We start from the raw sequence: 17,205 nt of genomic DNA on the forward strand, positions 1-17,205 counted from the left end.
ACTCCAGCTGTTGTTGAACTACACATCTCAGCATGCCCTGCATCAGTTTTAGCATGGCCAAATAGTAACTGTAGCAGGGCATGCTGGGATGTGTAGTTCAACAACAACTGGAGTGTCAAGGTTAGCCATCATTGATTTAGAAGAAACTGTCACAGAAGTCAGAGCGCAAAGACTAAGATTTTGAACACAGTCCTAAACGCTCCTGCCTGCTTCTAAACTCCCACTGTGAGATCCGGGTATGAAGCAGCAGCACTCAGAGACACCAGGAGGAGATATCCCACGTGTACACAGCAATGGACGCAACCTCGTGCATCTGCAGCCCCTGTAGGGAGGGCGCTGAGGTATCCGGAAGCTGTCTGAGAAGAGGCCGTCACTCACGCAGTGCCGTGATAAGCTCCACCCCCAAAACATAGTGCTCTTTAAAAAAAAAGTGTTATGGCCACCAATGCATTTACCTGGCCTCACGCTATTGAGGAGTCAGGGTATATGTACCCCTGCCATGCTGGCCGGCAGCTTGGCTGCAGTCTGCAAGGTGTGTTGCATGCAGCGGCATCTGGATCCTCATTGACGGTAGTCCCAGAAGCAGGGGACCCAGAGACAAGCCGCATGCAGTTGCAACGGGTTCCCACCAGAAGCACCCTCGTCACATGCAGGGAGCTACCTGCCTGTCTTCTTGAAGATCTCTTAAAAAAAATACATACGCCCAAAAGTGAGCAGCGATGCGCCCAGCACCCACAGGGCACAATCTAAGACTGCCTGCAAGAGGAAGTAGAAGGGGAGGAGTTAGTCACAGTAAATTTTATTTAAATTGCCAATGCACACTGTGGTCGCCCTTCTATTCCCCACTGTAACTCCAGTGTCACCTAGGGGATGAAGGAGAAAGAGAAATATGTAGACACTAGACATATATAAGAAAGGGAGCGGGTCCATGATCGAAGTATGCCATTACAGAGGTCTTCACCATCCTGAATTTTGTGGGTGCACAAATCCCCTATTAATACTTTCAGTTGAACCAATAGGAAGAACTGTGCAGCATTTAGCATTATTTTTTTTTAATATAGAACAACATACTTCCACATGAAGGTAATGTGGCGGATCCAGTCCAGATTTTAAAGCAACAGCAGGAAAACTGATGTGATCAGTGTTGGGCTGATTAGCAGCACCTGTGCTTTCCTGATATAAGTGTTTTTAAGACAGGAGGTCAATGCTCCGGATGGTGGAACAGCAGCTCAGGTGATAGGCCAGGGTGTGGGCTACAGTAGGAACCACTGGAACATACTGAGGAGTGACATCTGTATGCTGCAACCATCCTTGCTTATGCGGTTTACCTGCTGCAAAACACCAAAAAGACCAACACTTCATCTTATCCAGAGTATGCGATTCCTTGTCACATTACCTCACTGTACAATTTTGTCCTAAGTAGCTCAAGCATAAATTACTCGGTCTTTGAAGTTGAGAGGGATCGAGAGCAAGTCTGACACCGACCATGCTAATGAATGAGAAAACATTACACCTCGATCACTGAGCAGATAAAATTAGCGGCTGAGTCACACTGTTCGGCATTCAAGGACAGAGTAAATTCATGCAAATGCAAGATCCTGTATAATACAAGGCTAACTCTGCTCCTCACCTCTACTGGGGGAATTCAACTGTTTTGTTGTTTAGTCATTTGATGGGCTGGTAACAGGTGTTAAATATCAAAGGTTGAATCACAGATTAATGACCTCACAGATCTGTGGCCAGACTACCCCCTATCCTTATGTTTTATGCCTTCGCCATCATTATTATTGTACAATTTCAGAAACCACGTCCTAGACACCTGTATAAATCTGACTTAATTACGCAGGTGGCAGCGAACGGCAGTAAAAAGTGCAGCCCACTTCCTTTCCTGTACAGCTTGCGGCACCAGTTATTTTTAACGCAGGCTTAGTATAATGGTTGTCCCCTTCATTGGATCTTTAAGCAAAATCTGGAATTCTTCATATGGTAACTTGTCTGGCCTCTACGTCTTTATCCCAAATCATTCCGAGGCACTTTGTAATGTGTGATTAGACGTCAGTCGCCTAGGTAACAGTAATGCTCTGTACATATCGATGTTAAGTTGCTGCAATCCTACACATGGGTAGATCCCACGATGCCCAGCAAACATAACTGACATGATTTGCTTTGTTATTTTAGCTTTTTGTATTTAAGTGCTGGTTCTTGTGGAGCCTAGGGTGAGAATTTACTCTAGTGCTCCGCGCACACACAGCCCACAATGCCTCACACCATAGGCACATAAAGGGAGGGATACTATTTGTCTGGACCCAGGGCAGTTGTAGGGGGCCTCAAACTGCTGCTTATGTGAACAATGTCCCTCTTTGCAATGTTGTGTGCAGGGGTACAGGGCGGATTCGAGACCGGTACAGCCAAGGGGTCGGGACCAGGCTGCTGCTTTCTCCCCCACCACCACTCTTCCCCTCATGTGCCACAGCTTTACAGTATTATGTATGTATAGCAGGGCCATTTTATGGGTTGGTATATTAAGCTGATATTGGACATGTAGACATCATCATTGACCATGTTGGCATGTTATTTTCATTGCAAGCCTAATACAAATGTCAGCATTGTGCTCCTGTCAACTGGGTGACTATATTCTTATAGTATCACTGATCTTTTTCCATGTGAGTCTTCTCCATGACGCAACACGAGGGCAACAGCGAGACAAACTACACATCTGGACTATAGTGAGGTCACTTTCACCCTCAAACATTAACTCAGGACAACAGCGATGTCCTCTTCATACCTCAAAACCAACACTGAAGAGAGCATGAAGCAAACGCGCCACAAGCCAGCTGCCGACCAACGAGGGACAGATCTCCGGTCCTAGGACTTTCCACTGGTGACTGTTCTGTCTACGGTGGACAGGAGTAGATCTGGGAACAGAACCACAGCGTAGGGAACCCGGGACAGATAATAGTATTACTATTGGTAACACTCAGGCTAGACCTTCAGTCATCTTTTGCATATATGGAGAGGTCTATTATATCTACAGATATACAAAGAGGTCATTTTAGAGTGCTAGAGGAAACACGGTGCAGTCTGTGTCCGCTGATCAATCTCCCTGTGTTATACAGAAAAACAAAATGGCTGCCTTTACTATAAGCAGGGAAAAAAGGAGCATTAAATGATTGTATTATAAGGAACCCTGTAGAATATTTGATCCGGATGATAGGTCAACATGGTACAATGGTTGGCACATGAAAAGGATGAAATGAATTTGTTTGAATGTTTTTGTTTTATTTGAAAGTTTTCATACATAAACATCCGCGTGAACCGGAAACACAGCGCCAGCAGAATGAGGTATCCTGCCCTAAACATGGCGACTGACGGAAAAGATGTAAAAGCCTCATGTCTACCTTTTTAGTTGACCGTTTGCTTAGGTCGACGTTTTGAGTAGGACACCATTGAGCATGTTGACCTTTTGGGTCGACCTAGACACTTATCGACCCTTTGACCCATACACCCGTGGTATAGAAGTACATACATACAAATACACCCAAAATCCAAACAATCCAAATGACCACACACGAACGCTTGGATAATTTGAATAAAATATATTTGTATTCTTTTTAATAGGATTACAGCCAAAGTTGGTTGCGTGGCACAACTTACCCTATACCACAATTCAGCTTTATGTAGTTTTGTGCTATAGTTATGCAGTAAAGACTTTCCTCAACAACATATTTCCATATAATGCATTAGAAATGTTCTACTATCGACAACACATCATCATAAATCAGGAGGTCTCTTAGGCCGTGTGTGTGGGGTTGCATCGCTCCCTACGGATTTGCGCGTCGCTCCAAGAAGAGAGGGTTCAAGGATGGAAAGAAGATCTCCCTACAAGTGACGTAGATCACGCACTAGGGATCCACTGGAGTTCCTGATCCATAATGCAGTGCCAGGGACCGTGGCACCCACATTGTGAGGTAAAAGTGGTGGTCTTCTTTCTCGTTAGGAAGACGGCGTGTTTGGTTTAAGAGACCAAGCGAAGGATGCCACCTTCCCGACCCTAGATGTGGAAGACGGTACAGTGTTTCGCTACGGGGGGGGGGGGGGGGGAAGGGGAGGGAATCCACACAGAACGGAAAAGCTTATTTAACAACAACTCACCAAATTCTGAAATTACATTATCATCACAACACTTTTTTATCTTCTCATTTATTACTAAAAATATGTCTCAGAATCACAGAATACTTAAGACTATGATACAGCAAAACCCAGGAAGGATTGAAGGTTTAGAATTGATAACAGTCTCCAGGCATAGTCTGTCATGAAATCCACGAGTCGACATGCGTTAAAAGGATTCTCTTCTGAATATTTCAAATGGTTTTTATATATATATATTTTTATCTATATATAGGCATAAATATAATTTTCCATAGAGACACAAACGCACATAACTAACACAGCGTTTGGGTACTTTTACAGTAGATGACGACGTGAAGAAAGTCTTAGCACATATGTAAGTCTTTATTTAACCGATGACCACAAAAACCAGCTCTTCTTCGAATCAAGTCTAGGTATATATAGTACAATAACCCGAAAGCCCTTTTCCCACCGTTAAAAGCTCTAAATAAATATTATCATGGCTTTGTTGGACCTAAGAATGGGTTCATTCGTAATACTTGTATGCCGACCAACAGTGAAAAGAGGGGGAAACCACCGTTTAGCGTCACACTCAACACGATGGCGGAATGTGATGGGTAAATAGAATAATAGACAACATCTAGGACTCTGTACAACACCAGGGAAGGTTTTCCTATGAGGGAAGGGACCGCTGGTGTTAAAAGACCAGAGGTTACTAACCGCTGCTTCAGATATAGGTTTTGGTAGAGCGTGAAATTCGGTCCTCGACCAATAATAAAGAAAGGGTGTTTAGGGAGGTGACAGGTGCAGGATAGCGGTGGGCAAAACTAAAACATGTTAATTGGTGGACATGAACCCAGCACCAGGATTTGGAAGCGGTGCCACAAAATTTTATAACAGACTCTTGTCCGATGCAACAATAGCAATAAAATGGTTCCCTAGTGCTGGGTATTGGGGTGGCTATACAACAAAGGAATCACATGGTTATAACACAGGGTAAAAATCATAATTTAGAAAATAAAAAGAGCATCTTAAACCCCCCCCCACAAAAAAAAAAAAAAGCTCTCTACCCAGCTTTAAAAAAAAAAAAAAAAAAAAATAATATATATATATATATATATATATATATATATTCCACATTACATAGAAAGGTCACTTCCAACAAATCATATGGATACTTGAATACGTAGAGTCAATGCAAGGCACGGCTCACAATAGCGACCAATACAAATAAGGAATACAGCGAGGAGACCAGAACGGTTGTTCCTTCCTTAACGCGCTGGATTTTCAAATGGGTCGAGACCAGCTACTTGTACTGTGACGGTGCCGCAACTTTGAAGAAAGGGGAGCGGGTAAAAAAAAAAATTAAAAAAAAATTTAAAAGCAAAAAAACACCAGGAATGTCAGTTCTACCTAATGTATTTTGCAACTCGTTCCTAGCGTTAACCGTATCCTCCTTACATTGCAATATATACACGTTACGTCGCATTCAACTCATCCCAGTGAACAGATTACAGGTTTTTACGGGAACTAGGTGTGCGCAGGAGGCGGAGAAAGGAAGCCGTTGGGAGTGTCACTGCACCGACTCTACATAGTTAGCGGGGTACAAGCCCACTAGACCGCCGTCCAGGCGCCCTTTACACCAGCCTTGCTCATCTTCATCTTCTGTTTTCGTAAATTCCTCTCCTGCGCGAAAAAAAAAAAATGGAGTCACATATAAAACAAGTCACCGGTTATTGGAGAGATTTTGAAAAGGATATTCTACGAAAAACATACCTACATGGAAAACTTTTTTTTTATTAAATTAACTTCTTGATAAGAATACAGATCCAAGATACTTTGTTTAAACATGGTTTGGTCCATAATTCATGTAACCAATATTATAGTATTAAATATGGCGGGTTGCTAAAAATATCCATTAAGCTGGAAAGGGGGACAAAGAAGCCAGAGATGGGAGAAGGGAAAGAGGAGATTAAAATCATTCATTACATAGTGTACATCTACACATAGATTTTTGGGAAAGGGCACAATTTATATTTGCCATAAGAATGGCTCTCTATATGGGGGAAAAAAATGGGGAAAACCAGCATGGTTGCACAGTGGCAAGTGTTGCCTCATTTTGATAGTCATGTATTTGATAACTCATAGGATTAATACCGTTCTTCCCATGTATTGCAGAGACAGGGTCAATGTAAAAACTTTGACCAACAATAACCGGTCCTATGTTTTGTATCTCCTCCCCTCACTGCGAGTCTCTTCGTATTTTACCCGAACCACAGAACCCAAAGAGAATACGGGAGGGCAGCGTGGGTCGCCACGGAGAATTCACAGCTTCCACTCAATCTCTATATGTCTGCACTACAAAAGGGTGCCATTCAACCTACAGAACTAAAGCCGGTTCCTAAATCCACGTCCTGACAACGTGAAAGGAGACTCCAGCAAACGGACCCACGGAATTCTGATCTTTGCCACTTTCAGAGGGAGGAGGACATTGTAGCATTGTCACGTGCCATGGCCTGACACGAGCAAATGGTTTGTACTAGTGTTGACTCAGCCCATATCTGTATGTGTAAGGTATCTTGTAGCATATTGATCTGTACTAGTGGCGGATCTGGGGGGTGGTGGCCGCACAGTCCATTTGTATATACATTTTAATCATGTGACCACAAAAAAAAAAAAAAATTTAAAAAAGGAAGAAGAGTTTAGACTAGAAAAAAGGAAAGGCCAGGACAAGAGGGCAGTCCGGATTAACAGAAGTCTTGCTCCATCCATGATCTGCCTTCCAAGACACTGCTTGATTTATATAAACCACCATTTCTCCAACTGCCCATCATCCACTTACCAGCTTTAAAGCTAAGTTCGTCCGTCTCCTGCCCCTCGTAATCGTACAGCGCTCGAACACGAACTTCCTTCCCGCCTGTAGCTTCTTCGTCGAACGGGTTGCTATCTCCGTTGGTGTCGTTACTGGTGAAGGGATTGTTAGACTCATCGTCCGACCACTCGGTGGGATAACTCTTCTCATAGCTGCTGACACTGCAAGATAAGGGGGAAGTCCAGTGAGCACGTCCTCAGGGGTATAATGCAGGCGCCCACCCCCCCACGGACACCGTATAACGGTTCTAAGCTCAGATCTGCAATAGGGCTCCCAGATAAGGCTGCACAAACACTAGAAACAAGCGTGTTAATGGGATATGGTCATGCGGACACGGGCACCACAAATCCCAGCAATACATCTCATACGTTCAGCATGAAACCAACACTAAAAGTGAAGAGAATCTGTAACTTAGAAGTAAAAAGAAAATATTAGGATTATTATAAAAGGTTAATGAAAAAAGTTAATCAAATATCAATATTTCGGCTCAAAGCATTATGTGGTAAGTGAATCCGGTATCGTCAGAAGTGGACCGTCATAAATAAAGTCCTAAAAATAAAAAAGGCAGCTTTGCGGGATTGTCAGGAGGCGGAGCTAATCTCATTGTCCCCGCACTGGATCAATGATGGTGGGAAACAATCTGGCTCTCACAAGCAATAGCAAATAGTATTCAACATCAAAACCCCCCTCTCCCAGTGTCAGTGCATGTCCTCGAGTTCTCACACGTCTCTTCATGTGGACCTTGGTAATAGCCCTGATGTAAGTGAAAGTCTCCATCATGTCCTCTTTCCCTTCTTTGCTCCATACTATACAGTCAGACCATTAAGTCTTTCCAGGTAAGTTATGTGGTGTAGGACATGTACCATTTTAGTTGCCCTTCTTGGTCCCATTTCTAATATATTTATATTAGGGCTGGCCAAACTGGTCCTCGAGATCTACCAACATTTCACGTTTACCATGTAGATCTGTAGAATATATCCGTTCGTAATGACTGCACCTGTGCACCAGCTAGGTGGTCTGGGGAATGTGACAGTTAGTAATGACCACACCTGCGCACCAGCTAGGAGGTGGTCTGGGGAATGTGACAGATAGTAACGACTGCACCTGTGCACCAGCTAGAGCAGGCATGTCCAACCTGCGGCCCTCCAGATGTTGTGAAATTACACATCCTAGCATGCCTTGCCATAGTATTGCTATTAGGGAATGCTAAAACTATTGCAAGGCATGCTGGGATGTGTAGTTTCACAACATCTGGAGGGCCGCAGGTTGGACATGCCTGAGCTAGAGGGCCTGGGGAATGTGACAGTTAGTAATGACTGCACCTGTGCACCAGCTAGGAGTTGATCTGGGAAATGTGACAGATAGTAATGACTGCACTTGTGCACCAGCTGGAAGGTGGTCTGGGAAATGCGACAGTTAGTAATGACCACACCTGCGCACCAGCTAGGTGGTCTGGGAAATGTGACAGGAAGTAATGACTGCACCTGTGCACCAGCTAGGAGGTGGTCTGGGAAATGGGACAGTTAGTAATGACTGCACCTGTGAACCAGCTAGGTGGTCTGGGAAATGTGAGTTAGTAGAACGCACCTGTGCACTAGCTAGGAGGTGGTCTGGGAAATGTGAACGTTAGTAATGACTGCACCTGTGCACCAGCTAGATGGTCTGGGAAATGGGGATTGTTGGTAGATCTCCGTTTGGACACCCCTGATTTATATGCTTCAAAAGATATGGCCTCCAGAAATGGACACAGTAATATAGATAAGTTTGACCTTGACCTTTCTGCTGCTTATCCCTCTCCCTATGCAACCAAGGGGGCTATTTAATAGGATGAGAGATTTGGTAACAAACCACCAGTTTTTTTTTTTTTTTTTAAGAGGCAATCATTTACACTGCAAACCAGTTTAAAAAAAAAAAAAAAAAAAAAAAACAGGAAATTTCTTTCCAAATCTCTCATCCTATTGAATTTCACCCCCAGTATCCGCATTGCTTTCTGCCTCTAGGTCACATGATATAGAGACTCCTAGATCCCTTTCCTCCTTGAACGTTTCCGATCTTAGGACTCTATGAGCTTTTAGATCTCCTAGCAGCCATCTTGGGGAGGAACCAATCCTGGCGATAACGCAGCCTTTCAATACACTACCAAACCAATTTATCGGAGTGAATAAAGTACTGCACTCACAAAACGATCCAGCATGCAGGTCACCTGCTCCGCTATATGCAGACAAGTGCCGGCACAGGGCCTCTTACAAGCGCCGGCACATTCAATTCACATCTGGTGAATCTATTAGTCTGAATAGAACTATGCAGCCGTTGTCTAGGTCAGGAGGTCAAACTGGTATATAGGCCAATGTACAGCAAATCCAGCCTCCAAATTAATATATGCACATTAATAAATTATTATAAAAATGCCATACAAGCAGAATATTAGGTGTCAGTTATAACTACCGTAGTGAACGTAAGAGTGCACAGTGTGATGTTATTCAACAAGGGTTCTCAACCTTGGTCCTAAAGTATCCCCCAACAGTTCCAAGTTTTCCCGGTCACCCTGTACTCATCATTCACTGACACATTTTAAAAGATCCACAGGTGGAGCCAACGACTTCACTAGCAATTCTGTGAGAAGACCAGGAAACCATGAACTGTTGGGGGACCGAGGTTGAGAACCACTGGTACAGATCATAGCACATTGCCCTGTGCAAGGCACATTTAGGCGGAGAACCTAGAAGACCACAAACCAGGAAGTTTGAGAAGCCCCCAGTCTCCCACATGCCAGAGTGAAATAGCGAAGCTCACAGACAAGTGGTGTTAGTGTCCAATGCTAGAGGAGGAGAGAGAACGTTTGTTAGAGAGAGGCGGCGTGGATGTAAACGTGGCCATGCGTGGTGTTCCACGGCTCCGCTCTCACAGCCCCAACTGCCATAACCAGAGTGCACAGAGGAAGCTAGAAGAGATAAAAACCGGGGAACGTGGCATCACCAACTTTTTATTTTTACTGTCTTCCTTCTCAATAATATTGTGCGTCTCCTCCTCGTCTTCAAACGGATTGTTACTCGACTGCGTGGACTGTACTGACTGGACGCTAAGGTGGCTATTTGGGAAGAAGAGAGCAGGAACATCAACTAGCAAATCATGGAGATATATACACTTATGAATAAATATGTAAATCTTATATACACACACACACACACAACCAAGTACACATAGGAGTTGAGACAGCAGAATGCAAACTTAATATAAAGGTCATGTTATTTTTGCATGTATTTCTATGGTTTCAGTTATTTCCTGCGCTAATGGGCGTCTATTAGAGCAATTTTAATGTGAATGCTATCAGTAACTGGTGTCTAAACAGATCAAAATTTCAATTGATCCAATGGACGACCATTAGCATCAGCACCCAGCTGTGCCTCCTGCACAGAAAAGAATTGAATTCCCTCATAAATGTTATATATCATAAATGTAATGTTATTTGAAGGGGTTATTCAATTGTCACATGGGAATTTAGCGCACAGGCTTAAGTAGGGCCTTTGCTGCGGTGCACATATCACAGGGATATCTGTTCAACCCATTTAATCCCACACAACCGCAAACAAATGAGTGGCAGTTGAATAATGAATGAATTGAAGAAAACCAGGACATGGCTCAGGCGTTAAATTCCCATGTAAGAATTGAATCACACGTCTAACGGGTGTTGCAGTAATTGGCTCATCAATGATCTATACCAAAATGTATCAATTGTATTCGCTAACTGCAGCAACACTAAAAGCTAAAATTGTATGGTTTTGCATAAAGTGTAGGACAACATTAGTGGATTATACAAGGGCATAACTACTATAGGTGCAGGGAGTGCAGTGGCTATGGGCCCAGAGCTGAGAGGGGCCACCTTCCCTGTCATAGTTACATGTGTTATATACAGGGGTGTAGCTACCATAGGTGCAGGGAGTGCAGCTGCTATGGGGCCCAGAGCTGAGAGGGGCCACCTTCCCTGTCACAGTTACATGTGTTATATACAGGGTGTAGCTACCATAGGTGCAGGGAGTGCAGCTGCTATGGGGCCCAGAGCTGAGAGGGGCCACCTTCCCCCATCACAGTTACATGTGTTATATACAGGGTGTAGCTACCATAGGTGCAGGGAGTGCAGCTGCTATGGGGCCCAGAACTGAGAGGGGCCACCTTCCCTGTCGCAGTTACATGTGTTATATACAGGGTGTAGTTACCATAGGTGCAGGGAGTACAGCTGCTATGTAGCCCAGAGCGGAGAGGGGCCACCTTCCCTGTCACAGTTACATGTGTTATATATACAGGGGTGTAGCTACCATAGGTGCAGGGAGTGTAGCTGCTATGGGGCCCAGAGCTGAGAGGAGCCACCTTCCCTGTCACAGTTACATGTGTTATATACAGGGTGTAGTTACCATAGGTGCAGGGAGTACAGCTGCTATGGGGCCCAGAGCGGAGAGGGGCCACCTTCCCTGTCACAGTTACATGTGTTATATACAGGGTGTAACTACCATAGGTGCAGGGAGTGCAGCTGCTATGGGGCCAGAGCTGAGAGGGGCCACCTTCCCTGTCAGTTACATGTGTTATATACAGGGTGTAGTTACCATAGGTGCAGGGAGTACAGCTGCTATGGGGCCCAGAGCGGAGAGGGGCCACATTCCCTGTCACAGTTACATGTGTTATATATACAGGGGTGTAGCTACCATAGGTGCAGGGAGTGTAGCTGCTATGGGGCCCAGAGCTGAGAGGGGCCACCTTCCTTGTCACAGTTACACGTGTTATATACAGGGGTGTATCTACCATAGGTGCAGGGGGTACAGCTGCTTTGGCGCATAGAGCAGAGAGGGGCAATGTTATCTGTGTAAATTACATATGTTATATACATTTCTCACATTGGTTATTACATATTGGCCCTTGCAAACTTTTGCTATAGGGCGTACAAATAAATTCGAATTATACTCACCGATAATTCCTTTTCTTCATAGAGATCACATGGCAGCCTACTCTGGGATATTTCCCTTTTCCTAGCTTTAGACAGGTACGACTTTTTCATATAGGAAGGACCGCCCCCTTTAGGTATATAGGTAGCTCCACCCTTCATTCAGTGTCTTTTGAATGTCTCCTTTTTCCAAGTAGTATCATATTATCCATAACTTGGGTGGGAAACTACGGCTGCCATGGAAGCTCTATGAAGAAAAGGAATTATCGGTGAGTATAATTCGAATTTTTCTTCTACGATCCCCATGGCAGCCTACTCTAGGACATACCAAAGCAATAATAAAGGGCGGGAAATTTTTTCAATGCATAATATCATGTATTTTAGAGCACTCTAACACTTTGTCACCAAACTGTTGTGGACATACGTCCAAAGCGTAATATCTGGTAAACGTATGGGCAGACGACCACGTAGCCGCCTTGCATATCTCCGACGTGGAAGCTTGAGCCTTCTTTGCCCATGAGGTAGCCACTGCCCTAGTCGAGTGCGCTTTAATAATTGGTGGAACGGTCCTTCCTTGTTCTTCGTAAGCCAGGGTAATGAGACTTCTTACCCATCTTGCCATAGTCTGTTTAGTAGGAACTAGACCCTTTCTAATTCCTTCTGGTATAACAAACAGTTGTTTAGATTTTCTGATATCTTTGACTTTCTGTAAGTACAAAATAATTGCTCTAACTGGATCCAGCAACTGCCAGTTTTCTCCATCTTCTTCTGTGGACTCAGGAACAAAAGTGCGCAGAATGATTTCTGGATTCAGATGAAATCTAGAAACGATTTTTGGCAGAAAGTCGGGATGAGTCCTTAGCGAGACTTTATCTGGAAAGAATATTAAGTAAGGCTCTTCCGACCAGAGGGCCTGTATCTCACTTATTCTTCTTGCCGACGTGATAGCTATTAAGAAAACAGTTTTCCACGTAATCATTTTCAGTTCAGCTTCCTCCAGCGGCTCAAACGGTGTTATTAACTAACGCTTTTAAGACAACATTAAGATCCCAAGGTGCAACCATTGACTTCCTGGGTGGCCTTATCTTCTTAATGGCTTTACAGAATCTGATGATTAGCTCCTCTTCCGCTAATCTACGTTGTAGTAGTACACTTAGAGCTGCGATTTGACATTTCAGCGTGGAGACCGCAAGTCCCAAATGAAACCCCTCGCACAAGAACTGTAAAAACTTGAGAAGTGGGTATCTCTGATAATGTTGACGGTATTTCTTTCCAGACTAAGAACCTCTTCCATACCCTATAATATGCTGAAGAAGAAACTTCTTTCCTTGCTTTTAAGAGTATATCAATAACTTGTTCGGATACTCCTTGCTTTCTTAACCCATTCCTTTCAATCTCTATGCCTTTAGACAGAATACCCCTGGGTTGGGATGGAAAACTGGTCCTTGTCTCAGCAGATCTGACTGTACTGGGAGTGTCAATGGTTCTTGTATTGCTAATTTCAACATCATCGGGAACCATGGCCTCCTCGGCCAGTGGGGTAATACTGCAATGACCGAAACTTGATCTTCCACTATTTTCTTTAGTACTCAGCTTATTAGTTGTATTGGCGGAAATATGTAGCCCAGACGAAACCTCCATCTCACTGAGAGCGCATCTGTTGCTGCTGCTTGTGGTAGATAGAACCTTGAATAAAACTTGTTCAATTTGCAGTTGGTCTGTGTCGCCATTAGATCTATTTCCGGTTTTCCCAGGTTTCTCCGTTATCATTTGGAAGACATCTGGGTTCAACTCCCATTATCCTGGGTTTATCTCTCTCCTGCTTATGAAGTCTGCCACAACATTGTCTTTTCCTGGCAGATATATTGCCGACAGATGTTATATTTACTTCTGCCCAACTGAGGATTTTTCCTGAGATCTTCATAAGGTCTTTGCTCTTTGTGCCTCCCTGATGGTTTAGATGGGCCACAGTTGTCACGTTGTCTGAGAAGACTCTTACATCCTCACTAGAACATTCCCGAACCACTGGATAGCACGCCACACTGCCAACAGTTCTCTCAGATTGGACGTCATCCGACTCTCTTCTGGTGACCACTTCCCCTGAGCTGTGTAGTTCTGACACTGTGCTCCCCATCCATTTTCGCTTGCATCTGTTGTTAGACAGACACATTTTTGTAACTTTAGGTCTGTAAACCTGTTTCCTAGACCACCAAATCAGGGATTTTCTTAGATCTTGATCTACTCTTATCTTTGAATGCTTGCTTCTTCTTGCCTTTAGAAATGGTAGAAGTCTCCATTGGAGTGTCCTCATTTTCCATTGGGCCCAAGGTATTATCTTTATTGTTGACACCATCATATACCCAACAGTTGTTGGCCCTCTTCTACGGATAAGAAGTTGCCCCTTGCATACCTTGCGGCCAGGCTCTGAATTTTCAGGCATCTCTCCTGGGATAATCTGAATAGGACTGAATTGATTCTTACGCCCAAGAATTGGATATCTTGAACGGGTTCCAACTGACTTTTTTTCATGTTGATTACCCATCTATGAAGCTTCAGGTATCTCATTACCTCTTTTAAAGTGGCCTTCTAAATCTTTAGGCGACCTTCCTACTACCAGGATATCGTCCAGGTACGGCCATAACAGTATTCCTGATTCTCTTAGATGTGTTATCAGAGTTATCAACACTTTCGTGAACACCCTGGGCGATGAGGTTAGGCCAAACGGCAGACATGTGAACTGGTAATGAGCGTTGAACAAGAAGAATCTCTTCTGTCCTTCTTGTGTACAGGGATGTGGTGGTATGCATCTTTCAAGTCCAGGGCTGATAGGAAGTCGTTTCTTCTTAGCCCTGCCAATATGGACGGCAGAGTCTCCATTCTGAAACTTCTTTTTTCCATAAATGAATTTAGTTTTCTGAGGTCCAGAATTGATCTGAAACCTCCCGTACTCTTGCGAACCAGAAAGAAGTTTGAATAAAACCCCTCTTCTTTCTGTTCCTCAGGTACCAATTGTATTGCCTCTAGAGCCAGCAGTTGTGACACGATTGTCTTCAAAGCGTCCTTTTCTGCTCTGCCTTGTGGAGGTCTTGACTTCAGAAATCTGTCTCTGCTTGGACTTTGAGAGAATTCTAGTCTGTAACCTTCTCTTATTATTGACAACACCCAGTTGTCCGTCACTGAGTTCTGCCACACTTCTGAGAAGGCTAGGAGTCTTGCTCCGACCGGAATTTCCTTGGCATAGTCATTGTCTAGGGAAACCTCTGGAATACTGGCGAAAGGACTGTCTGGATCCTGCCATTATACTGCCGCCCCGGCCTGTAGCTTCTGGCTTCTCTTAGGTATTGTCTGGATGAGGTGGGCAGAGGAAACTTGTTCTTTATATCCTGTGGTAAACGCACAGATTTCCCTCCTGTAATTCTTTTTATCATCTCATCATGTTTGGTTCCGAACAGGAATGCCCCCTCAAACGGCAGTGAAGCTAACCTACTTTTTGAGTGTGTAGCCGCACTCCAGTTCTTAAGCCATAGAGACCTTCGGGCTACTACCCCAGTTGCTATTGCTTTAGCTGAAAACGACACAATATCAAGTGACGCCTCACAGATATAATTTATTGCCTTTAGCATAATTTCTAAATTACGCTGGAGGTATTGTCTGGATATCTTATCCTCCATATCCTTTTGCATTTGAGATCCCCACAGTCTTACCGCCCCTAGACGAGGATGCTACTGCCAGGCCCGCCTTTAGTGAAACTGAGGATGACAAGTGTAATTTCTTCATAGAATTTTCCACTCTTCTATCCATGGCGTCCTTAAACGATGCGCCGTCCTCCAGAGGGATCGTTGTTCTCGAAGTGATTTCAGCAATTGCTGCATCCACTTTTGGGACTGTACACCACACGGACAGCTGATCATCTTTGAATGGGTACATTTTGTCTAGTCTTGGCAAGTTACCCAATCTCCTATCTAGAGTATTCCACTCCTTTGATATTAACTCCATTATCCTGTGGACTGTGAAGGATCTACCTTTCTTTTCTCTATCCTCGAATAGAATATCTTGACCTTCAGGTGGAACAACTGTGTCTTTATAATCAATAGACTTGTGGATATTTTTTAACATACTCTCAACTGTATCAATATCAAATGAGCTAATTTCCTCTTTGATCTCTCCGGGCTCTTCCCCAGCACTATGGAAATCCTCTTGCCATTCCTCTTACTCTAAGCTGGTCTGTGACCTGGTTCTTTTAGCTGGCTGCAGTTTAGCTAATTCTTCCTTAGTGACAAACGATTTCTTCATCCACTCTATGAGTTGTTTAACCATATCAGGCTGTGGCATATTAGCTTCATTTGCTGGTTTACTACATTCCTCACACTTTCCTCCTTTGCTTGTAGGTAGCAGAATCTTGCTACACAGCGTACACTTTGTACTTCCATGCTTCTTCTTTTCAGTCTTTTTTCTAGTAGGTGAAACAGACACACTGCCCAGAAAAAACTAATTACTAACTTATCTAAAAACAATAAAACTATTGCCCAAATAAACAAGAAGCAGAGCTTACCTCGACAGGACATTGTCAGGTTTAGGGGAAGAAGGATTCATCTCCCAGCAGCAGCAGCAAGACCTCTTCAGGGAGCTGTTTGCTTTCACTTGTATCAGTGTACAAACACACTGCACATTGCCTGGTTTAAATACCTGTGAGTGTTTCACCTGTTCATCATTTCCGGATTAGGTGTACCAAGATAGCGTCCGCTACTTGTGAGCCCATGCTAATCATTAGAGTAGTAATATGGCCGCCGCAGCACTTCCTCCTCACAGTTTCCTGTCCGGGTGGGTACAGCAATATGGCGCCACATCCGTTTCCTGTTTCTCTGGTGACTGTGGTGTACCAAGATGGCACCCGACTCTTCCAGACCGCATGCAACACGCTCCCGGCGTTCTGCTGCTGTTGTGCCTGCTCCGGGCGATCAGCTGCCCCCCCCCCTGTTCCAGGCTCCAGAGTCTGCTATCTGCCGCTGCCACAGGTAAAACAAGTTTTCAGCGTATCTTTCCCCCAGACACCGCAGGGATCATAGCGCCGGACAATTAGTAGTGTCAGAAAACCAATATAGGGCTGACCTTCACAAGAAACCTTTCCCCATATCTAGTATAAGCTCTGCCAAAATAACAAACTGCCCTACTCTGTCTAGCTAAGGAGACAGGAAAAAAGACACTGAATGAAGGGTGGAGCTACCTATATACCTAAAGGGGGCGGTCCTTCCTATATGAAAAAGTCGTACCT

The 17,205-nt window shown here is 44.1% G+C and overlaps 1 protein-coding gene across 4 annotated transcripts in view; it reads right to left on the reverse strand.

The window, feature by feature from the left end:
* Window positions 1-3,581: 3,581 nt before the first annotated feature.
* The window catches only part of PACSIN2 (protein kinase C and casein kinase substrate in neurons 2), an 80,241-nt gene continuing 66,617 nt past the window's right edge, over window positions 3,582-17,205 (reverse strand). For 3 of the 4 annotated variants that reach the window (XM_083181238.1, XM_083181239.1, XM_083181240.1), the window contains exons 9-11: window positions 9,981-10,088; window positions 6,971-7,161; window positions 3,582-5,814 (exon numbers count right to left, since the gene is read on the reverse strand). In XM_083181238.1, coding sequence (XP_083037364.1) covers window positions 5,702-5,814; window positions 6,971-7,161; window positions 9,981-10,088 — 412 coding nt within the window. In that variant the 3' untranslated portion in view covers window positions 3,582-5,701. The remainder of the gene's footprint in view (window positions 5,815-6,970; window positions 7,162-9,980; window positions 10,089-17,205) is intronic. The other variant, XM_083181241.1, reaches the window with a different exon arrangement.

The sequence above is a fragment of the Crinia signifera genome, chromosome 4 (assembly GCF_055691185.1).
Source record: "Crinia signifera chromosome 4, ASM5569118v1, whole genome shotgun sequence".
NCBI classification, from domain to species: Eukaryota; Metazoa; Chordata; class Amphibia; order Anura; family Myobatrachidae; genus Crinia; species Crinia signifera.